This window comes from Otolemur garnettii, unplaced genomic scaffold (assembly GCF_000181295.1).
Source record: "Otolemur garnettii isolate 467f Iridium unplaced genomic scaffold, OtoGar3 scaffold00028, whole genome shotgun sequence".
Lineage (NCBI taxonomy): Eukaryota > Metazoa > Chordata > Mammalia > Primates > Galagidae > Otolemur > Otolemur garnettii.
In genome coordinates this window covers 16,362,061-16,387,006 of record NW_003852423.1, presented here as the reverse complement: position 1 = coordinate 16,387,006, position 24,946 = coordinate 16,362,061, and the positions used below count along the sequence as shown (strand labels likewise).

The window sequence follows — 24,946 nt, the reverse complement described above, 5'->3', positions numbered from 1 at the left end:
ACTTCATTATTCTTCTAGTGTACCCATACTGAAGAATTTGCATATTGAAATTGGTATTGCTTTACCATAGGTTATTTTTGCATCCTCCCTTATATTATTTTTGTGACAGTATATTGATATTCTAAAAATTATGGTAGATGGTACCATATAGTACTATGTCTGTCTTTTATTTCAGGATCGTCCTTTAGCATTATAACGTATTACTGTAGGAAGGGCCATTCTGGTGTGATAGGCTGTTAGCACTTGCTAATGGGCACCCTGCTTACAGATTCCACAGGGCCTGGGAAAATGGTTTCTGATCAAAAAGAGCTATGCTGGCTCTGGAACATGCCTGTAAGCATACATATCCCAGGGAATGTGCATCAGTGATTCTGATTGGGAAAGCAAGGGGGTCTTTGATCTACTTCAGAAGCCTCTAAGAAAGGTTACTGAGCCTTGTAGGTTGTGCTTTATCCTCCTGCAGTGTTGTTTTGTGCCTGTATCCTGCTGACTGAGTCACGCAGTGTGTGGTCTGTTTGGCATTTTGCAGTTGCATTTTAGAAAGGTGAGAAGGACGGTCTCATAGTCTGACATGCAGCTAATAAAAGAGCTATGCTTTCTTGGAGCTTCCAGTTCTGCCGGAGGGGGCATTGGAGCTAAATCAGAAGGAAACAGTGCAAATCCTTTTCCTTCTTACATATTTGCATTCATTCATTTGACAAACATTAACTGAACATTGTGTTTGGGGACCCAATTTTAGGCCTTGATAATACCATAAGTAACACAAAAGCCAAAATCATTGCCCTTATGAATTTATTACTTCAGTAGGGAGGATAGACAATAAGAAAATTAATACATAGCCTATAGTGTCAGGTAGAAGTAGGATCCATGAAGAAAAATAAGTCCCCAGTGAAAACTAGAGAGGGGCTGTTTTAAAAAGCTTGTTAAGGAGGCCTTGGAGAGGTGGCATTGTTGGTGAACAAATGAGGCTAGGAAATAAGCCAGGCCACCCACCTGTGAGCAGAGCACTTCAGATGAGAAATGGTGCAAGGTGACTTTATTGGTCTTAAGAGCAGAAGAAAGTAAGGTGGAAGGACAATAAGGTGGCCGTAAGGGAGGGATGTGTAGTAATCCTGAAATTAAATATCCAGAAGAAATGGAAAGCCACTTTTATCTTTGCTCTGCTCATGAACTTCAGCCCTGGAGGCGAGTGTATCTTAAAGGTAATGACAGGTGATCATTTGCTTCAGCTAGTTAGGTCCTGATCAGACTTTCTCCAAATTATCCAACCTATGGCTTTGATGGCAACTGTACTCATAATAAGGGTCCTTAGGAACCGAATATTGGCACTTGAAGGAGTCAAAGATGGACTGATAACTTCCATACGTTCTTTTCCATTCACACACAAGTAGAAGTGCCTGTAGAAAAAGTCCTCTTATATGGGCTTTCTGCCACCAAGTCCCAGGGGCAAGTTTGCGTTCAATTCCACAACACAAGGAGACATTCCTTACCCAGAATGATGACGATGCTATACTTGATGGCCTTGATTTTTGCCTTTGAGATGAGCCCTCGGTTGTAGCTGGTGCACAGTTTCCCACCTGTCAGTACAACAGGGGAGTGGTAAAATGAAGGGCTCAAGATGGGACATTTTGTTTCTGCCAATAGGAACATCAACAGTTAGACCCACAGTTTGCATACAAATAGGACTATTTATATCCTATTCACCTGTTCCTAGAAAGCCCTCTGTGGAAATTTTCAGAGTAAAGATGGCTCTGGGCTGGCTGCTGAAAAATGTTCAGTTTGTAGCTTACTATCACATGCAAATGCTGTGGAACACCCAGACTCTCTCAAGACACTTGATTGGATGGCCCAAACCAGCTGCAGCTGGAATCAGACCGTATGACAGCAGAGTGTGAGGCCCTCCCTGTGGAGGGCTCCTTCCTGACCCCCATGCTATGCTGAGATACCTATGTAGTCGCTTTAGCACCTGAGCAATGCCAGCTTCCTAGCATGGTTGCCCCAGACCAATGCATTCATCTAACTCAAAAAATTCCAAGAAAAACTCAAGCCAGAGGTGTCGAATAGGAGGCTAGATATAAATTTAATCATATGTTTGGTGTTGTCTGACTGTAAAACACTTGCGAGATGAATATAAAAGTGGGTTTCTTTTCTCTATTTCTAAAATGTATTGAATGATGAATATATATTTGTTGGATGAATCAGTCAATACTAACCTCTGATTAGTTACAAAGTAATTGTAAAACAAAGGTTGACTAGGACAGGCAGAATTCAGTGTAATCAATCTTAATAAAAGGAGTGGATAAATGGATTGGGGGATGAAAATTTTGGACACAGTATCCTTTTGCCGCTGTGGAAGAGTTTTTATCATTAGGGCGTCTGCTAGCCCATTTGGTACCTTTGTGAAAATAAGAAAAAAGGGGGTCTTCCTCTGGATGGACCTACCCACAGCACACCCACATGGAAGAATGGCAGCCCCAAGTACCGCCCTTCCCCCCCCACCCCCGGAGCTGTTGTGTAGGGCAAAACTGTATTGAAGGCCAAGGTCAGAAGCCCACCCAGTACATCTAAACCTTATGGGGTGGGGCAGGTACACACTAGAAAGTCACATGGCTATGCTCAGTTCTCCACTCTATATCATTCAGCTTTCATATTTGAAATGTATTTTAATCCCCATAGCAACTGGTTCAGAAATTGACCTTTACAATGTTCTTTCAATCTCATCTCCAATCAGCTCAAGCCAACAAGCATAGCACATCTGCTAAAAGATAAGGACTGAATAGAAGAGCTGAAATAAGAGTTCTTGTTCTCCAAAAACTTTTAGTACAGGCATGTCCAACCTTTTTTTTCTTTCTCTCTGCCACACATTAGAAGAATAAGAGTTGTCTTGGGCCACACATTAAATACACAAACACTAATGAAAGTTCATGAGCAAAACAAAAAAGTTCCATGCATACTTTTTGTGATATCTGACACCAGAGATGAGCAAAACAAAGTTCTACAAAATCTACATGAAACCTGTAGGCTGCAGCTTGGATGCCCCTATTAAGCCATCACACACTCTTTGCATGGCTGGGTGAGACAGGAAAGATGAGAGAGATGTTGCTATGATTTCAATACCCCTGCCAAACTCATGTGGAAATTTGCTTGTCATTGCAATGGTGTTGTGAGGGTAGGTCTTTAAGAGGTGTTAGGCCATGTCTCTGCCCTTATGAATGGATTAATGCTGTTATTGGAGGAGTGAGCTTCTGACACAAAGGATGAGTTTGGCCTGACTTTGACTCTGGTTCACATGTTCACTTTTGCCTTCCCTCTTCTCCTGGGATGACCCTCTCCTGGTAGGCCATGCTTTTGAACTTCCCAGCCTCTAGAACCATGAAACAAATACATCTCTTTGGTTTATAAATTCTCAGTCTGAGGTATTCTGTTATAACAGCAGAAAATAGACTAAGACAAATGCAAATCAACTATGGACAGAGGAGAAACCCATTTTCCCACTGCTGTGTGGGGAGGCTGCGTGGGAGGCCCAGAGAATTCTGGGGAAGCTCTAACAACATGGGAAGGAGCCCAAGGCAAAGCCGGGGGTGTAGGCGTGGGACTGAGAGAAGTGGGAGGTAGAGGGAATATCCTCAGCTAGACATGGAAAAAGAGAATTTAGGATGAGTTTGAACTACAGTGAGTCATCTTGCTTGGGTGGAGCCTAAAAGTGTGTGGGATTTGAGGGTGGAGAGGAGAACTGAGGGACTGAGAGCAAATTAGGAAGACCTAGAATGTCTTTGTGAGGAGTCTGAACCAAACCCTTGAAGCAGAAATAAGTGATGAGAGCTTTTGAGTATTTTTGTAGTGTGAATATTACTCATTGGAGACAACAAGCTAGTACCAGGTATAATAGGAATAGGGGCTTTTAAAATGCAAAGAACTAAAATAATTATAATTGACTTATATTTCTCAATGAATATTCTGCAAGTCCACTCTTTAGCACTACTATGGTCTTCAAATTATTCTATGCATTTCATAGGTCCACAAAACATTAGCATTGTAAGGAAGCTGATGCTTTAGAAGCATGTACAGCAATGTTTTAAAATTAGGGGTAATTTTGCTTTTCAGGGGACTTTTGGCAATGTCTGCACACATTTCTTTTAGAGCAGTGGTTCTCAACCTTCCTAGTGGTGCAGCCCTTTAACACAGTTCCTGTGGGTTGTGACCCACTGGTTAAAAACCACTGTTTTAGAGGCAGGGTGTCACCTGGGTTGGAATGCTATGGTGTGATCATAATTCACTGGAACCTTAAACTCCTGGGTTCAAGTTATCCTCCTGCCTTGGCCTCCCAAAGCACTGGGATTATAGCATCATGCTTGGCCTGGACGTATTTTTGGTTGTCACAATTGTGTGTGTGTGTGTGAACTACTGGCATTTAGTGAGCAGAGTCCAGGACTGCTGCTAAACATTCTTCCATGAATAGGACAGTCCTCTAAGAAAAAGAATCCTCCAAAATGCCAAAGGTGCCAAGTGGGATAAACCCTGATTCTAAGATGGCATCTTGGGAAGGATACGGGCTCCAGGATTAGACTGGAATACATCCTCCAGCTCTACCAACTACCACCTATATAAACTTAGGTGAATTAGTAAAGTTCCCAGCTTCAGTTTCCCTACTAAAAAAATGAGGTGTAGAAAATCACACTCTCAGGAATAAAATCAAATAAAGTATTCAAAGTACCAAGTCACATGCTAGGGATTTTGCTTGCTTTATCAGTTGGGGTGAATGAAGTTTTAACAGTATTTTAGGGGACTATGAACTAACTGTCTTTATAAAAGTGAATAAAAATATGACTGCATGAGATCGTCTATTATACAAGGTTGTTATCTATATGGAAATTATACACAGCAGAGTTATCAGGGTGGGATTATACCTGTGGGAGGCAAGCAAAGAAGACAGCAGATCAAATTATATCCTTTCCAAGCGTCCTCACTTGCTGGTCCTTGATAACAGCTGGGCCCTAAACAGTACTGCTCTAAAGACTTAGTTGGTCTTTCAGAAAAGTTTCTGAGAATGACATTTGTACTTTGAAATCTGTTTAAAACAGAAAGTCACAGTGCTTCCCACAGGGCAACTGGGTGACAATATAATCAACTACCTGCCCTGAGATCAGTGAAAAGCATCTTTAATCTGACCACTCCAGGAAATGCAAAGCCTCCAGCTTCTAACGATGGCTCTTCAAAGAGAGCTGAGCTACAAAATGCCAGTAATTCTCCTTTATCGGGAGATAAAAGGATTATTTCTACTCAGGCTTTGGCACTGAGCTGGAGTAGAAAGCAGTTAACTTTGGCTGTCATGGTGCATTAATAGCTTGGGTAGCCTGGAGGTGGCAGGTCCATTTGATTTGATCCTGGAAGAAGCTCACTGACTTAAGACTATTTGGTTCTAGGGTACATCCCTAATGGGGCCCCATGCTGGAAATTTAGTCTCCAAATGGTCACTCTGGCTCCTCATCTTCCCTGGACACAGGTCTCTTACAGAGCCATTGGAAACACATCTTTATGTGGGCTGAGCACCTGAAGCTGGGACAATGCCCTGGGATTTTAAATGGAGGCAGAATTTATTCTTGGGACTTCGGGGACTCATCTGTGCTGTTGTAATGAGTGCAGGTGATGTGTTTAAAAACAAGGAAGTCCAACTGGCAATATTTAAAAATAAATACGTTTCCTGGGATGGAAACTTTATATACTTTGGGTTAATTTTCAAAATTAAACATTTGTTAGCAGTTTTTCTTGATTTCTAAAGTTTTTAATACCTGAAATTCATTTTGTACAGTAATGGCCTCCATAAATACAAATACAGAGAATGTCCCCAGAATTCATCAGTTAAATATTTTTCCTGCGCTAGGTCTCATACACTGAGCTGGGAGATTTCAGTCTTTCCCTTCCCAGGATATTTTGAACCTCTAGTTTCTGATAGACCTGGGGGGTGACTGAGAGGGCTCCAGCATTGGCCTGGGCTGCCACGGTTGCCTCTGCGGTCTGGATTCTGCTTCCCATGGTCACTGCAGCTGCCCTAGACAGCCCCAGCCCACTCTACCCAGACCTCCCCAGTGTCAGCGACCTCCTCCAGAGGAGCTCTGGCTGGGCACCTGCTGCTTGGCAGTCAGTCACTTCTAAGCTCACTTCTGTGATTTCCTTTTGTTGATGTTTATGACCTTGGGTGGCTCATCCGCCTCACCTCTCAGGGCCTTCTACCTCTGGGCTGGGGATTATTCAGCACCACTGCCCTTCCCTGGGATACCTGCCCTCAAAGCTCTTCTTCCAGGATGCAGGAAGTGGCCCTTGTGCTGCTGTTCTGGGGCGGGTAGCACAGTCACTTAAGCTCCTTCAGCTTCACCCAGCACTTTCCTCCTTACCTACTGACAGGTGGCTGGAATGGTTAGGTAGGAAGGCCCTTCAGTGAACCAGAGCTTACATGTCTCTTCGACTCTAAGGCCTTCTTCCCGGTCTGCATTCGTAGTGCCTGGCCCCATCTTCTCCACATGTTTTTACTTTCGTGATCTTACTGTCCCCTTCTTGCCATCAGAGATGCTTCCTCTTTCCCCACTAGCTGGACATACTACGAAGCCTGGACCTTCAAGTATGAAAGCATTTAGTGTTCTTTGCTCAGGAGGTTTTTAGCCTACTGCAAACCAGAAGTTACACTAGTTATGAGGAGGAATCACCAAAATCGCCCATTAATCTTTTCTGCACCTCAGCTCCCCAGATCAGAGTGAACCAAACACGCTGACAGGCCTAAATAATTATTCAGAGACAGGTAAGCTGCCCACCAAAGCTGTTCCTTTTGTCTCACCCTGGCACAATGGTGAAACTGCCCTGTATACAATTAATAAATGGCCACAGTGTGGGAATTGTGAGGGCATCTGAGCTCTGCAAAGGTTTAGGCATAGTTAAAAAAATAACCAGCCATCATTTCCTAGCTTGCATTTTTTTCATTGCTTACTGTGTAGGAGAGTCAGTTGTGTATTCTTCACTAGCAGAAGATTTGTGACTTCCCCAATCATTTTTAAAGATAACATTGCTATAATAAAACTTAAGACTGGGGTCTGAGATGCCTTCTAGACTCTGCATTCAGGGAGACCAGCTGGCACCCACCAGGTCAGTGGCCATCCGCAGAAACTGGCTGACAGGTCCTTTGACCCGCTAACTAAGAACGGTCTCAATGCAAGAAGACAACGTCTGCTTCTCATCTTTGTGAGTAATCCTAGCACTCTGGGAGGCTGAGGCGGACTGGATTGCCTGAGCTCAGAAGACCAAAAAACCAAAACCCAAACCAAAAAAACAAAACTAGCTGATGTTGTGGCAGGCACCCTTAGTCCCAGCACCTTGGGAGGCTGAGGCAAGAGGATGGCCTGAGCTCAAAAGTTTGAGGTTGCTATGAGCTATGATGATGCTGTGGTACTCTACCCAGGGTGACAAAGTCAGACACTGTCTTAAAAAACAAACAACAACAACAAAAACCCCCAAAGCCCAGAGTCTTAGCGCCCACATTCTGGGGGAAATGGAATTGAGAAGTGTCTCCCCTCTCCTTGCTCTGTACTATGAAACGCTCCCTGTGCCGTGCTGTTGGCAGTCTCAGTCTGCAGGCTTCCTTTAGAGCAGCAGGCAGGACAGCCTGACTGGGTGGTAACACCGGCTACACTGTAATTGCCAGTCTTTTCTTCAGCGGGGTTGTAGTCCTGTGGCTAAGTTCTGCTAAGGCAACGTGGGAAGAATCCATGTCTACCCTCCCCAAACCTGGCTCAGGTAAACCACCTGAGGAAACCCTCCCACTGCCTGCTGGGGCTAGATGCCGAGGGAAACCTTAGCAGTCTTCTGTCAAAGGTGGCTTGAAATTCTGAATAACTGTATGGAACAACACCCTCTCCTTTGGCATTTACTGCCAATTAGACTTTAATTGCATAAGAAATAAACCTCTATTTTGTTAAGGCTACCAAGATTTGGGGGTTTACACAGCTGCTGGTGTTTCCCTAACCGAAGCAGTCTTCGGTACCTCATAGGCAGTACTGTCTTAATGAAACCTGAATCATGTGGCACTGGCTCAGCAAGCAGGCCGCCTGTGGCAAGGAGACTGAGGTTGGAAGCTGGGACACACAGGAGATCCGATCCGTGGCGGCGTCACATATCACGTCTGAGAAGGCTGACTATGCCGAGTGAGCCTGGACCCCAGGGCATGAGGTTGGGAAACTGAATGTTAATGGCATGTATTGATCGTTACCGGTTGTGTATAGCAAGGTTTAGGGAAAAGAAATGAACCTAGATAAGAGTTGGTTGGCTTATGAACAAAAACGAAAGAGAGTTACAGAAAGTCCTCAAATTGGGCATCGTGCAGGGTTGTGAATGTCGGCCACTTCTATTCCCCAGCAGTGCTGCTGCTTACTTTGTGTGGTCCAGGGCAAAGCGAAAATGCAGGCAGAGTATTAAACCAAATATGGCCTCCTTCCAAGTGTGCAGGGCCCCGCCAATGAAGATGGCTCTGGTCCCCAAATTAAACTATAACACTGAGGGGTTTTAACCAGCAAAGACCCATTAAGAATCATCCTTGAGGCACGGAGCACACCTCCTCGGGTGTGGCCCTCCACCTATTATTTTAGATGGCCTTCCACTACCTTCCCTTAGATTGAGAGATGGAGATTGGGTGAGGAAGCCCAGAAATGAATAAGACCTGAGAATTTACTAACAGACTTTTTGGATACGATTTCTGGCAAGTAGAGTTAAGTGCAAGCCAATAGATCAGAAGCCTACTAAGGTTTTGAGGAATTATATTGCCAAATAAATCATGAAATTTATCTTTGTCAATACTTAGAACTATCAGACTTTAAAAATTTTACTAATCCTGTGGTTGGAAAATTCTATCTAATTGAAGTTTAAGCATGCACTTTCCTGATTATTTTTATTTTTATTTCTGATTAATATGGGGGTATAAATGTTTAGGTTACATTGTTTTCATTTCTAAAGCTGTAGTTGACCTCTTCACCCAGGGGGCATGCTAAACTCTCTCATTTTGTGCACATTAGGTGAGAACCTGGCAATCACCCTCTCTCCTTCCCTTTTCCCTCTCCCTCTTCTCCCCTTCCTCTCACTAGAATATACTTGTTTTTCTTTTGTGTGGGTATGTAGTTGTTTGTATATGGTTTCATATCAGTATTGAGTACATTGGATACTTGTTTTTCCATTCTTTTAATACTTTACTAAGAAGAATGTGTTTGAACTCCATCCAAGTAAACACACAAGATGCTAAATTCTCCATCTTTTCTTATGCTGAATACTATACATATATATTGTTGGTACATGTATATATACACCACCGTTTGTTCATCCATTCATGGATTGATGGGCACTTGGTTTGCTTCCACATCTTGGCAATTGTAGACTGAGCTGCAATAAACATTCTAGTGCAAATGTCCTCATGGTGAAGTACTTTATTTTCCTGAGTAGGAAACTAGTAATGGAATTGCAGGATAAATGGAAAGTCTACTTTTAGTTCTTTGGGAGTTCTCCATACTTCTTTCCACAGAAGTTGTATTAGTTTGAAATCCCACCTGCAGTGCAAAAATGTTCCCTTCCACATCCCAGCCAGCATCTGCAGAGTTGGGTTTTGTGATGTGGGCTTATCCCCCTGGAGGTAGGTGGTATCTCAGAGTGGTTTTGATTTGCATTTATCTGATGATTAGAGATACTTTCCTGATTATTGAATGTGGTTGGGAATCGTATTTTTGTCAATTCCTATTCCCCTTCTGTGAAAATGCCTGTTTTGGTTGTGCTGATTTTTCTTTTTCTTTCTTTCTTTCTTTCTTTTTTTTTTTTTTGAGACAGAGCCGCGAGCTGTTCCCCTAGGTAGAGTGCTGTAGCATCATAGCTCACAGCAACCTCCAACTCCTGGGCTCAAGTGAGTCTCCTCCTCCACCTCTCAGGTAGCTGGGACCACAGGTGCCTGCCGCAATGCCTGGCTATTTTTTGGTTGCAGCCATCATTGTTGTTTGGCAGGCCTGGGCTGGATTTGAACCTGCCACCTTAGATGTATGTGGCTGGCACCTTAGCCACTTGAGCCATAGGCGCCGAGCCGTTTGTGCTGATTTTTCAAACTAGTCTTTTTTGAAAAGCATTTATTTATTTTTTGAGACAGAGTCTCGCCATGTGGCCCTTGGTAGAGTGCAGTGGTGTCACAGCTCACAGCAACCTCAACCTCCAACTCTTGGCTTTAAGCAATACTCTTGCCTTAGTCTCCCAAGTAGCTGTAGCTGGGACTACAGGTGCCTGCCACAATGCCTGGCTATTTTATTTTTGCTGTTGCAGTTGTCGTTGTTTAGATGGCCTGGGGCGAGTTCGAACCTGCCACCCTTGGTGTATGTGGCCAGTGCTCTAACCACTGTGCTATGGACACTGAGCCATGAAAAACATTTTTAATTGATTTTTAGTGGTTTTCCATATATTATGGATACTAATCACTTTCTAGATATGTATGTTGCAAATAGCTTCTCCTGTAGCAGTGGAAGGGAGTCTTGACATAACTAGCTGTATTTTGCTTTTAATCCCTTGCAATGATATCCATTAGGTTAAAAGCCTCTGCTTAGCTCTGCACATAGGCTAGAGGGAAAAAAAAATGGTGACAGCCATTCTTTTCCCAGAACTAATTCCCAGGGAGATAGGGAAAGCATACATTCCAGTGCCAATGCCATGTTAAGGATTTACAGGAACATCCTCATCTGACCTTTGTCCTCCAAAGTTAACCAACCAAGGATAAAGATATTTTGCAACTTCCTCAGACCCTCAGTAATGCCCAGACGTCTACAGTCTCAGCTACCTCTTACAACTTCCCTTCCCCATTACCCTAAGATAAAAGATCATGCTAACTTAAAATAGTTCTTTGGACACTAGTAGTCCACCGTCTTCTTAGTTTGCTGGCTCTGCAAATAAGATTCACTTTCCTTTCCCCAGCACCTTGCTTCTCAACATATTGAAGGTTCTGCAGTGAGGGGTACAAGCTCACACCAGGTTACACTCCCACTTAGTGGACTGACTTTTAAAATGGCAAAAGAATGTGACTGAAAATAAAATCTTGTGCTCTTAGCTTATTGAATGGATACTCTTTTAGTCAAGGGGACCCCAGAAATACCCAAACTGAGTCACTGGCCATGAGAAGGGAGGTCGGATATGACTTGTCATGGTCCCCTCCCCTCTTGGAGATATCCTCTGTAGCTCAGTAACAGACCTAAAGCTATGCATCACAATGCTTAAATCACACTGGCAGGCCATCAGTTTACTCAACAGATCACTTGAGTTTTGGTAAAGGTCTGGCAGCTTGTCTGTGATTAACAGACATCCTTATCTTAAGGTTAAATCTTCTAAGCCTTTAGACAAGTTTCATTTCTTTAACAAATTACAAATCGAAGAATCTTTAAACCCACCTATAATCTGTAATCCTCCACTTTGAGATGTACCATTTTTACAGACCAAACAAATATGTGTCCTCCATGTACTTGTGGAAGTTCTTCTATGTAATTTCTGTCTTTGTGAATGTATAAAACCAAACTGTCACCCAGCCACTGCAGGCACATTTACTCAGGTCCTCTTGAGGCCATGTGCTCCAGGATGGTCACAAGCATTTGGCTCAGAATATACCTCTTTAAATTATTTTTATGGACTTTGGGTTCTTTTATGTTGACAAGATTCAAATATATTTATATTCTATAGTTTAATCTTGCCTGTATCTTGTTTAAGAAATAATCCTTCCTTATAGAATTACGAAGAACTCAGATCAGCAAGAAAAAACAAAACCCCCATCAAAGAATGGGAAAAAGATATGAACAGAATTTTTTCAAAAGAGTATAGATAAATAGCCAAAAAAAAAAAAATTAAAATGTTCAACATCACTAATTCAGGGAAATGCAAAATAAAGCCAACACAATGAGATACCACCTTACAATGGCCATTATTAAAAATAACAGGTGCTGACATGGATGCAGAGAAACAGGAATGTTTACACTGTTAGAGGGACTGTACCTGCGATCCCTACGGAAAACAGTGTGGAGATTCCTCAGTGTCGAAAGTAGACCTACCATTATATTCAGGATCCTACTACTGGGTATCTACCCGAAGGAAAATAAATCATTTTATCAAGAGTACAGCTGCAGTAAGTGTTTATCACAGCACAATTCACAATTGCAGAGATAGGGAATCAGAGTAAGTGCCCATCAATTCGTGAGTGGATAAAAAATATGTTACATATGAAACCATGGAATACTACTCAGCCATACAAAAGAACAAAATAACGTCTTTTGTAGCAACTTGAATGGAACTAGAGATCATTATCCTAAGTGAAGTATCTCAGAAATGGAGCAACAAACACCGAATGTTCTCAATAATAAGTGGGAGCTAAGTGACAGGTGCATCGTAGGCACAAGGGACACTGAAAACTAAGATGTGGGGAGGGTGGGAGGGAAGGTTTGGGATAAAAACTTGCTTAGGGGGTACAATGAACACGGTCCTGGCAATGGACACACTGAAACCCCTGACTTCAGCATTATATAGTGTATCCATGTAACAAAACATCTGTCCTCCTTAATTATTCTGGGGAAAAAAAAAACAAAATAATCCTTCTTTACTCCAATATCACAAAGATATCATCCCACATTTAAAAAAAATTAAAATTCTTATTTTTTACATTGAAGTCTGTCTTGGAAATTGTGTTTGATTATTGATTGAAGTAAAGATCCAGTTTTATTTCTTTCCTTGTATCTCCTGACATCTATCAGGTTCTCATATAAGGACAGGTCTTTTTGGGGTCTGTTTAATGCTATATTTTTCTCAATATAATATAAATATAATATATTTTTCACACCCTTAATCACTGTGACTTTACAATAAAACTCAATATTTGGTACATCAAACCTCCTCTACCTTGTTTTCCTTCTCCAGGAATGACTTAGTTATTCTTGGCTCTTGAATTTTCCATGCACATATATTTTATTTATTTATGTTATTAAGTCATATATACATAGATCATGAATACACTTATGCCTTTTTGGGATTCAATGTGTTGATTATTTGTACATATTGGGGTGCTTACATATTTTTAAATTGGCTGGTCAAACTCAATAAAATGTTTTGATTCAACTTTGACTGCAACTTCATTAACATGAAGATCAGCTAGGGAGGGACAATGTCTTGATAACATTGAATCTCACTAGTCATGAACGTGTTATAATCTTTTATGTGTATCCTTATGTTTTTCTTGTACATCTTTTTAAAAACCTATTTATTTGAATAGAAACCATTTTATCCACTGTTACTGATAAAGAAGCTGATACTGGGGGCAATTAGTGTGCTTCTGTTAAATTCATTCAGCTAGAAAGTAAATAGGACCCAACCCAGTTCCTAATCCATAGCACCATAGCATTTCTCTCCATCCTATTGTGCCACATTTAATTTGAAATGTGCAATTTGGATATATCATGGATCACATCACATCTGCCAAACTACAGTGGCTGAACACAGTTATTTATTATGTGTTATGTGGGTGTGTGTATATATATATTATGTATCTGTTATATATATCTTACATATGCATATGCCTCCCCAGTCTCTGTCTCCCTTGCAGTGAACATTCTACTTACTATTTGGTCGGAGCAGATCTCCGTGGGCATGAAAGCATGCTCATTTATGAAAGAGAAGATAAGAGATTGGAAACCTCATTTCCTCTACCGTTCACCCTGCATGCTTGTGTGTGGGAAAGTCTTTACATCATTTTTGAAACATTTCTTTTTTGTTTGTGTCAGCCTTTGAGTGGGAGAAAATAGATGCATTTGTCAGCCAGAAGAGGGGTTCTTACAATGAGGATGACTTGAATTTTTCAGCCAGTATTTACAAAGTGAGCTTCTGTTCACACTAATCATGGCTAATGTCCCCTTGTTGATGAGCTATAATCCCGGCATGCTGACACAGCTGGAGATCCTATTTACCTGCCAACTCCAGCACTGCTTGGCTGTAATGACAGATGGGAAATCGAGTGAGCTCCATTTATGAATAAGATGTAGAGCGCATATGAACTTTTGAGAAGATCAGCTGCCCTCATTCCAGAAGGTTGCGATGGTAATAAAAGATATAGATAACTACAAAATAAGTGTAATGAGGATATAAAAATGTATTAAAGAACAGAAACTGATGGTAGCCATTCCCATCTTTGGGATGTCTTTGAGGGTAAAGACATACTGTCTGTCAGTGGGAAACAAATCTCTAAGTGGCTAGAGGTTGGGACAGCTCAAGAATGCAGGGACATGGGAGGCTCTGGGGAGAGACAGGAGCTCAGTAATAGCCGGGAGAGGCCGCTGAGAAATAGTGGTGGGTAGCTGGCAGCATCCTCCAGTGGCATCTATCTGCCCTATGCACTCTTGGGAGTGGTGAACTCAAGGAAAATAGGTGGGTTCCAGGGCTCACTGGGCCACCAGTGGAGATAAGGAAGAGCTGTCAGAGGTGACATGGGAAGGGCAAGAGCTCAGAGAGACTAGGTAGAGAGGAGCATACCAGCCTCCTGGAACCAGCAGAAGTCCCAGGACAGGAGTTTAAACCAGTCTGATTTGGATCTGAATGCAGAGGAAGACCTCACCTACCAACAAAACTGGGCCCTGAACCAACCAGTCATGGCTCAGCTTTTAGATGTTAAATACATATGAAAACTTCAGGAGACAAGACTGGCATAGCTCCCTGAAGATAAAACACTGGAGGGAGTGCCATGGGGGTGGGGATGGGGGAGGCACACAAAAGACTGTAAGCTTGAGTTTTAATAAATTATTTTTTAAGTTTTGAGCTCTTCTTTCAGTCATTTACCACTGAACTTTCTATAATGTCCTTCCTTTGGACAGGAAGTGCCCTGCACCCAGCCAGTGCACTGACAGCTTTCCCATGTCAACAACCTCCAACAAGGGCACACCTGGAGCCTGCCCTTTCTTCTGCTATAAAGCTTTCCCCTTCCTCTGCCTGCCGGAAAATGAAGTGATGATGGCTGACTCTCCTGTTACAGCTCGCTCTGAATAAATAGCCTTTGTCTGTTTTCATTTCCTTGGCCTTCCTTTCCTTCTGCAATCTCCCCGCCTTCACCTCTCCCTACTGTTGTGAACCAAATGTTTGTGCCTCCCCAGAATTTGTTTTTTGAAGTCCTAGGTCCTAATGTGATGATATTTGGTGATGAGACCTTTGGGGGTAATTAGGGTTAGATGAAGTCAAAAGGGTGGAATCATGATACAACTAGTGGCCTCATAAAAAGAAATATCAGAGAGCTTGGGCTCTCTCTTCCTGCCATGTGAGGACGCAGACAAAGCAGCTCTCTGCAGGCCAAGAAGAAAGCCTCACCAGGAACTGAACTCCTTGTCACCTTGAAAAAATGAATTTCTATTTGTTAAGCCATCTGTCTACGGCATTTTGTTATGGAAGCCTGAGCAGACTCCCTGTCGCCTTTGCACCCTCCCAACCGAAGCTCTGGACCTTCCTAACCCTCTGGTCCTACCACACTTGACCTGTTCATCACCAAACAAGGTTCATGTGCTCTGCTAAATGATAACCCACATAATCAGTTTATACTTATAGAAGGTAGATTACTCAGTCCAGGGAACAAACATACTCCATCCTGGGCTCTCCTAGGGATAATATCTATGTGAAAAAGGACTGGCTCATGGCTGTGAATTTCAGGTGTCACAGGAGGCTGGACAAGGAGAGCATGGAAGGCAGCCAGAAGCTCCTGCATCTCTCACGTCGGCCTCTGGTGCTGCAGGGCACCTAGTCCTACCTGTGTATCGAATATATCTCATCTTACGATTCCCCTTTCACTGAGCATGTAAGTTTTAAACTTGTAAAAGTATAGGGACTCATAGCATCAAACAATATATATCTTATCAGTGTCAGCCTGGGGCCTTAGAGGGTCCAAGGATGACGTTTACGACAGGGAAGTGCATTGAAAATGTACTTTGTTTATTATAGGGCTGAATTGATGATTAGAAAACATTAATAGTTCATCTGTATATAGCTCGAATAATATTGGCTGTTCATCCAGGCTAAAGGGCCCCTGGGCTACTGTTTCATCTCGTACGATTTATGTGATTACAGAAAATGTTAATATATGGTTAAATGGGAAAAAGAAGAAAACAAAAGTCAACTAACACGTCATCACTCCGAGATCATCACTGTAACATCAGGTATTTGTCCTTCCTGACGTTTTCCACACATCTGCCTAGCTAAGTATCATTTATCTGTACACCCACATATATATTCTACTAGAATATGCACATGTTTATAAAAGCGAGTCTACCTAATACAGTGTACACATTGTTTCCTAAGTGTACTTGACATAGTTATTTTTATAGTTATAGTATTTAGCTGCATGGCTATATAATTATTGTACTCTGTCCCTTGTTGTAGGGTATTCGGACTTTTTTCAGTCTTTCCTGATTTATAAACAATTATTCTTATATTTTCTTCCCTTTCCCTTCCCCTCTCTATCTATTACTCCTGACATATAGGAAAACACAGCAGAATTGAGCTGAGTTCGGCTGGAGACACCAAGCCGTATACATGTTTACTCGTTCTCCTGGAGAAACAGACACAGATTATCAGCGCCCAGTAATACTTGAGAATCCTCTTGGCTGTCTCACAGTCTGACAGAAAAAGGAGCTTCAAGAGGGAGAAAAGAAGCTCAGTTTTGGTCCAATAAAGGTATTAGCTGAATGTGTGAAAAGAGGAGGGTTTAGAAAGGCTCTAGCCTGTCCTCTTATTTTAATCTCTTGGAGCCCAGAGAGGTTACATGGCTTTGCAAGGCAGCACAGCGTGCAGTGGCACATCTCAAACAGAAAGCAGCTCTTCTTAGTCCAGATATGTGTGTTACAGCTTGTTGTCCTGTGTGAGTGCCTGAGGGTGGGAGTATGTGTACGTGTGTGCTCACGAGTGTATAAATGCATGTGTTGGAGAGACTGGGTATATGAAGGGGTGTGTTTTTGTGTGTATATTTTGGTATATGTGAACTTTTGTTGTGTGTGTGCGTGTGTATGTGTGTGCGAAAGGGTCAGGAGAGGTGTGGAATGGGAGAGTTATCATATAATCCTACACAGACAGGAGCCCTTTCCTCTCCTTTCTGGCACTGCGATTTGCTGTGTTTTCTCCAGGTCCCCCTGTCACCTCTCGTAGCATTTGCTGGGACCTTGCCACATATGTTTACAGAAAAGGGTTGTGGAAGGTGATCTTGGGCTCAGTCTGGCTTGAGGTGGTGTGTTGGGACAGAGGGGAAAGTACGGACTGTGCTTTATTGGGTTAGAGTCCAGGATTGTTTTATGGACAAATGGCAGTTTTACCATTCATAAGTTCAAGCTGAACATATGATGTCCTCCTCAAACAGACTCTTTTTATCTCTGTGTCCTCCAGGGTAAGGCTGGGATGACACTCAGATCCTGCCTCAAAGGCTGCTTGGAGGGACTCTCTGCTGGTACAATTGGCCGGGCCCAAAGTCTCCCTTTCCTGCTCCCAGTTCTCAGGGAGGCCACATAATGAAAAAAGAGTCCATCTGCCTGGGACAGACTTTAGTGAGTCTGGTTTGCTGGCTGGGTCCTATATAATTCTTCAGGCTTGTGTATCCAGGAAGACCCAGCTCACATTTGCTAAAGGAAAACCCCTGTGGGAACAAATTAATGGTGGCCTCCAAGTTTGCAATGCAGATCAGAGACTTACCTGAGCAGTTGGAAATCACTGAGTCATGGGCTTTGCTTTTAATCCATATAGTTCGGATCACGATGCCATAGATGACGCTGCAGAAAGTACAGAACAGAATATTAAAATAGCTGGTGGCTCCCTGCTGTGAGGAGAGAGGGCTACTCCCACTTGCCGCAGCATGAGGGGTGGAGGGAGGGAGCTTGTCACTATACCTGTCCCCATACTTGCTTGTAAGATTGCAGTCAATAGAAACTGAATGTCACCCTAAAGATGAACTGGATAGAGCAACTTTTTCGTATGTGAAAAGGCTAGAACCTGGTGGAGTTAAGCAATTTCCTCAATGTAAACAAGATGGTTAGAGGTAGAGCCATGATTAGAAACCAAACACAGTCTTGGTAGTCAGAAAGACCTGGGTCTCCTCTGCTACTTGCCTGGTGTATGACCTTGACTGTAGACAGTCTTTAAGGTGTCATCCCTGCCTCTGGTTTTTAAGCTTGTGTGTGATTCTCTCCTGTTCAACATGGGCTGGGCTGGTGACTTGCTTCTGAACAATGCAATGTGGCCAAGGTGATGGGGTGTATGTGATTACATAGGACATAGAGTCTTCTTGCTAGAGTTGCTCTTTATTGCTGACTTTGGGGAGCAAGTTGCCGTGAATCTGAATCCTACAGCCACAGGGTAATTAATTCTGCCAAGAACCTGAGAGATAGTAGACAAGAGTCTGTCCTAGTCCAGCCTCTGATGACACCATAACCCTTGGTAACACCTCGAGGTTGCCTTCCCTAAGCAGAAGACCCAGTGAAGCCATGTCCAGATTCTTGATCTACGAAACTATGAGATAATAAATAGTTAAATAATAGTAGCCCATTATCATTAACGGAGCTAAGAAGAAGGATCCCCATTTTCTTGGGTACAACTTCTTCTTTGTCTTTGTTCTATTTTTACTCTCTCAACAACTTTGGCTTTGTTTTGAAGCTTCTTAGAAATTTGCAAACTGAAATCTTGCTCAGATTGAGAAAAATACTTCCCCCTTGTAACCGGCTGGTTTATTTACCAACCTTATGTCTATATTTACTGACTTTTAAGTCACTAGGTTCTTGGTAATTTGTTGTGTAGCAATAGAGAACACACGCCGTAAGCCTCTGTCAAAATTTGATAAAATGGAGTTAAAAATATAAATCTCTCAAGTTTTTGAGAATCAGACGTGACCATATTTAAAGTGCCGAGCATGGTGCTTGAAAATTAGTGGAGACTTAAAAAATATAATATCCTTTTCCCTCTTTTTTGCCCATTTTTTACAATCTATCATACAAAATGCTTGCTTAATATAATCTGTACCTGACAAAGTGTTAATGATTTGAAAGCATCAGCAAAATTTGTATCCTTTATCCTCTTTGATAGATATAAAAATTTATACTCTTCTTTAACATTGCTCAATGTTTTGAATATATTAAGCTCCTTGAATAAAAGATTTGGGGACAAAGCAGTGCTTTATTTTATAACAGCACACTTTCCCTCTTGAGAATCACTAGTTAAAAAAAAAAAATCAGAGCTCCAGTTTGCAGTAGCTGACAAAGCACTAATTGCTTTTAATGATTTTTAGAATATAACTTAATTAATGATGGCGCTAAAACGGCCTCTCATTGCCTTTTCCCATTCTTGCTCAGCGAACCCCTCTGAGTGCTCCAGGAAACCGCGGGGCCTTTTTGGAACATCTCCACTCTTTCTCATATAACTGCCCAGGGACTTTTTTTTTTTTTTTGAAATTTTTATGCCTGCAGTGAGGAAAAAATGCGAAAAAAGTTATTAGTGAGTTCAACCCTAAGTTGAATATTTTCTAGAACAGGAAAAATTCTTTCTCAGATAAATGAAAGTCTGTACAAGGTAGGGTAACATCCACCAGGAAACGTTAATGGTTTGGGATAATACAACCTCAGTATTTTATGGATCAATAATTGAAGTATTTATTGACCATCCACCATGTGCACAGCTGAAAAGTTAAGGCCTTTTGCTTTAGGGGTTTGGGCCCAAGTCATACTCTCTTTTTACTTAGGACCAATGTGAAAAGACGGTACCAGCTCTTCTTCTGTTAGCTTGCCATCCACCGAATAACTAGGGTCCCCCAGTCATTTATTGCCCAACCAGGCTACTTCTTAGAGTGTAGCATTCAAGCATCAGGGAGAGCTCAGTGCCATCATAGGCTGCTTCTTTCTCCTGTCCATCGTCTAATTAATCAGCAAGTTCTGTGGGTTGCTCTTTCAAAATGACTCCATAATCTGTACCGTCTTTCCAACCAAGCTCTTCAGCATTCATTCAGACCCTTCTTTTTCCGTTTTGATAGTTTTCTTTAGTGTGGTGAAATTTACGGTTTTAATCATTTGTACGTGTCCAGTTCTACAGCATTAAGTGCAGCTACGTTGCTGGGCTACCATCACATCACCTCCATCTGTCTGCAGAACTTTTCATCTTTCCCAAGGGAGACTCTAACCCTATCAAACACAAAAAGTATGGACTGTTTGATGAATGTGTGTGTCATCCTTATGCAAGGCCCGTCTCTGTATAATTCCAATTTTGGTTAAAATGCTGCCAATAAATGCGCATCTTATAGTTTCTTGCTTAGTTATTGACCTAGTCTTCTAACACTGCCAGTCTGCCATCATCTCCAGAGCATGAGCTCCAGGACAAAGCACCATTCCTTGGCTCAACCCCCCCGGCAGCTCCCCTTTCTCATGAGATGGTATCCTGTTTCTTCAGCAGGGCACCTATGCCTCCCACAGTCTTCCTCAGCCTTCCTCACCTTCATCATCACCGTCCTGCCCCCCTCCACCTCCTGTCTCTCCACACACTTTGGGCTTCTCAGCCATCCGGAGCAGGCCAGTCAAGGCGACCCTGACTCTACACTTCCTGTGTAGTAGACTTCAGGTGAATGTGAGTTGCTCTGCTTTCCACATCTCTGCACCTGCTTTGCTCTCTCCCTGAATTTTGGTGCTTTTCAGTCCATTTATTCCACCATTTTGCTGTGAAAGCTTCTTGAGCTGCCTCATTGTCCCTGGGTGACCAGCTCTTCCTTCCTTGGGGCCCCCATGCTGGTGGAACCCCCACGGCACTGGGTCTTGTCTATGGTGGTCATGTCTTAAGGATCAAGTGAACCCAGAGTAGCCCATTATCATTAATGGAGCTAAGAAGAAGAATCCTCATTTTCTTGGGTGCAACTTCTTCCTTGTCTTTGCTCTATTTTTACTTTCTCAGTAGGTTTGGCTTTTCTTGAAGCTTCTTGGAAATTTGCAAACTGAAATCTTGTTCAGATTGAGAAAAATACCTCCCCCTTGTAACTGGCTGGTTTATTTACTGACTTCATGGAAAATGACCCAAATGCAGACCTGTCTTCCTTCACTTTCTTCCTAGAGGTAGCTCAGGGTGGTGGCAGAATGTGGAGCCCAAGTCGCCAGGGCAGGGCTTGCAGGGCTGTCCAGCAGGATGCTACAGGCCAGTTGCTGAGTCATGGCTCAGGATCATGAGGGAGAAGTGTCCAGGACACGTACAGACAGTTTGCTCTCCCCACAAGGGACCGTGCAGAGCGACCACTCAGACCATAAGTGCCCCTTTCATAACCCACTCAGGGTCCAGCACAGGCTTGGGGACTTGAAGGATGTCTGCTATAGTCTTTGAACTGTAGACGTTTAGAGCCAGAGATGGCCTAAGGGTCCATGTTTGCCAGCTGGATTTCCAGGCCCTTTCATGTGGGGCCTGAGGGTGACGCGCAGCTGTGCTCTGGAGACCTCAACAGAAGCTGAACACCTGTGCTCAGGCAAGTGGCCAGGCCTGGGGAGAAGTGGGGAAACTGGACTTTTACTTGACAATGCCCCCTTGTTCTCTTCTTTTAGCAGGGGCCTTAAAACTATTTCCTGGCCTGAAGTGTCTCTTCCTTTCATTAGTTCATTAATTTCATAATATTTATTTAAGTATTAGCTTTGTCCCAGGAACTGAGTGAACCATTGTGAGTACTGTGGTAAGCCCAACTGATAAGGTCTCAGCCCTTAGGGAGCTCACATTTTATTTAGGGCAAGAGACAATAATAAAATTAGGATTCAAGTAACCCGTGATTGCAAAGGAACAAAGTGCTAGGAAGACGTAATACAACGGTTTGTTCTGGAAGTCAGAAAACCTTCCTGGGGGGGAGGGTCAGCCAAGATCTAGAGGGTAAAGAGGTTTTCTAAATGCACAAGAGAGTGAGCATTCAGGCAGAGGGAAGAGCATCTGCAAAGGCTCTGAGGCAGGAGGAAAAGTGGTCCATTTGAAGGACTCAGAGGAGGCCCGTGTGGCTGAAGCTTGGAGAGCAAGGTGCCTGTGTGGCCTAAGATGAGGACACGGAGGAGTGAAGCAGGAACCAGGTCGGGCACGGTCTTGTGGGCTGGGTTAGAGGCCGTGCACTTTATCTGGAGCAATGAAAACTCTAAAGGGCTCTGGGCAGGAGGGTCAGATGATGGACCCATATTATTTTTTGTTGTTCAAAGATCAGACATTGTTCAACACTTATAATTTGTATTTATTCATGTATAAAAAAAGAAAAACTATGTATGGATACGCTGATAGGTGTGCAAATTGCACAGTCATGGAAGGGTGTTCAAGAAAATGTTATAGTATAGTGCTAGATCCGAGCAATAGGACAAGGGAGGAGTGGAAGGAAGATTTTAAATGTTCCTTTCATGGTCTTTTGCGTGCTCAGCCATTGTCTGCACAGTTGCCAGACACGGCTCTGGCCGTGGTATGGAGCAGGGACTTACAAAGGTAGAGAATGGACAGGAAGCTATTGCTCCAGACTGAGTAAGGAGAGTGGCAGCGTGGGAGTATACACTGACATAGTTGTCCTTGAATTTTATCCCATCTCTTCATGAAATAGAGTGGCCTGAGTGCCAGTGAGGAGAGGATGTGCTCCAAGAGCAACTCAAGCTATTTGGTTCAAGAATACAAAATGGGAACAAGAGCCCTGTGCCTGACCTCTCACCCCACCACCCATGCAGGGGAAGGGTCAGGAGGACGGTGGTCTGTGTGGGCCCTGCTGTGTGCCTGTCCTGTTGCAGAGGCTTTAACCTTTGTCTCATTAGCTCCATCGGTTGACATGGTGCTAGGCATCAGATAGTAAGTGATTGATCTGTGTTAATTGTGGTTTGGGTTTCATACAAGTTCTTATTTTATGCTTTCATTTATGAACTGTGAGAGGAAGGGTTTATTGTCCCTACTTTAGGGATGACAAGGCTGAGCTTCCACAACTGGAATGTGTCAGAGACAAGATTCAAACCAAGATCCACTGGCTACCACAGCTATGACACGATATTGACAATGATAATAGTAGCGACTTGCTCACCATAACAGGGAACCAAGCACTATGCCAAGCTCGTCTAGGGGTCGATGCTTATATGGTCGATGCTAGTATTAGTCTCCTTTTCCAGGTGGAAAGACCATGCATAGAGAGATTCAGGTGGAAAAACTACTGCTTTGAAAGATACAATGGCTTGTCTAGGCTTATGTAGCCAGAGGAAGGCAGAGCTGGACTGTGCCTGGGTCTTTGCACTTCACAGGCTTATTAGCCCCATGTGATGCTGCCCCCAGCGAGGAGGGTGTACGGGTTCCTTTGTGGGATGTGTTTGGGCTATGTATGCTGTGTAGGGCTCTAGTTCCTCCCAAAGGCCTTGCTAGACCCTCAGACCAGCTTAGTGCCCCCTGCTGTGGGTCCTGCAGGACTCTCTGCTTCACAACCACAAGGCTCATCACACTGCATAGTGACTTCTAAATTGTTTTACTGGAAAATTCATTTCTTTAAATAATGGTTTTACTTTTTATTATTGTTTTAGGTTAATTTGAGGGTACAAAGAAATAGGTTACAATGTTCACCTTTGTTAGGTAGAGTCTCTCTTTTGATTGTGTCTCGCCCCCAAGAGGTGAACCATACGCCCTAACACTGTGCCCATTAAGTAGAAGCACACCATCCCTCTCCTCCCCCCTCCCTCATTCCCCTGGCCTCGAATTGGTCTGAGTTTTTTCCTTATGTGGGCATGTATTACATCATCTACTGGCTTCATGTTAGTATGGAGGACATTAGATTTTTGCCCCTTCATTGTTGAGATACTTTACTAAGAAGAATATGTTTCAACTCCATCCAGATTAATACAAAAGATATAAAGTCTCCATCTATTTTATGGCTGAATAGTCATTGTAGTCCATGGTATACATATACCACAGCTTGTTAATCCATTCCTGGGTTGGTGGACATTTAAGTTGTTTCCACCTTTTGGTGATTGTAAATTAAACTGTGATAAACAATCTAGTGCAATGTCCTTATGATAAAATGGGTTTTTTTCTTCTGGGTAGATGCACAGAAGTGGGATTGTGGGATCAAATGGAAGGTTTAATTTGAATTTCTTGAGGATTCTCCACACTTCCTTCCAAAGAGGTTGTATTAGTTTGCAGTCCCACCTGCAGTGTAAAAGTGATCCCTTCTCTCCACATCCATCCCAAATAGGAAGATTCATGAAGCCATGTATGTTTTGCCATTGCCGTAGCCTCCTTGCCTACCCCACAGTTGGCTAGAGAGTAGGCGTTCTACAAAAAGCTGGACCAATCTTTGGGAGAATATAGGAGCAACTCAATACTGAAAGAACAACAACAACAAAAATCTTCATGTCCAGGCATAGACAGCCTAGGTTTGAGGGGCTCCCTAGGGCAGATACAGGCAAGTGGGATCTAGTGACTCTCTTGGTAGCACTGAATTAGCTGAGATCTCCTAAAGGCACCAGAAAAGTCACTCTGGAGCCTGCAGTAGCTCGATGAATTCACTGAAGTCGGGAGCCAGCAAGTGTGCTTTTTGATAGCTAGCTACAGAAAACTCCCAACCCAAATTGGCTTAAGCGATTGGACTATTTCTTATCTCCCATAATTACAACTTCAAAGGTTGAAGTTAGCACTGGGCCAGTGCTAAACTTTAAATATTTGGACGTCCTTCAATCCCTCCTTTTCTTCTCAGTGTAGGTGTCTTCCTAACTGAGGTTTCAGCAGTTCCGGGCACAGCAATGTCTAGAAGAAGAGAAGCCGTCCTTCCCTGGACTTCTTTCTTGAGAATAGAGGACAATTTTCTTAGTGCTCTTCCTAAGGCACTCCTTCATATCTTACCAGCCACGGAATAGGATCACATGGCTGCTCTGAACTACTCACATTCCAAAGA

General features: G+C 42.9%; 1 protein-coding gene and 1 pseudogene across 2 annotated transcripts in view; both read right to left on the bottom strand.

Moving 5' to 3' along the window:
• The window catches only part of NPSR1 (neuropeptide S receptor 1), a 194,482-nt gene that overhangs the window by 3,133 nt on the left and 166,403 nt on the right, over positions 1-24,946 (bottom strand). For both annotated transcript variants that reach the window (XM_003788578.1, XM_012804358.1), the window contains 2 exons: positions 17,746-17,822; positions 1,491-1,577 (listed from right to left, as the gene is read on the bottom strand). In XM_003788578.1, coding sequence (XP_003788626.1) covers positions 1,491-1,577; positions 17,746-17,822 — 164 coding nt within the window. The remainder of the gene's footprint in view (positions 1-1,490; positions 1,578-17,745; positions 17,823-24,946) is intronic.
• On the bottom strand, positions 20,229-20,328 carry LOC111724907 (annotated as a pseudogene).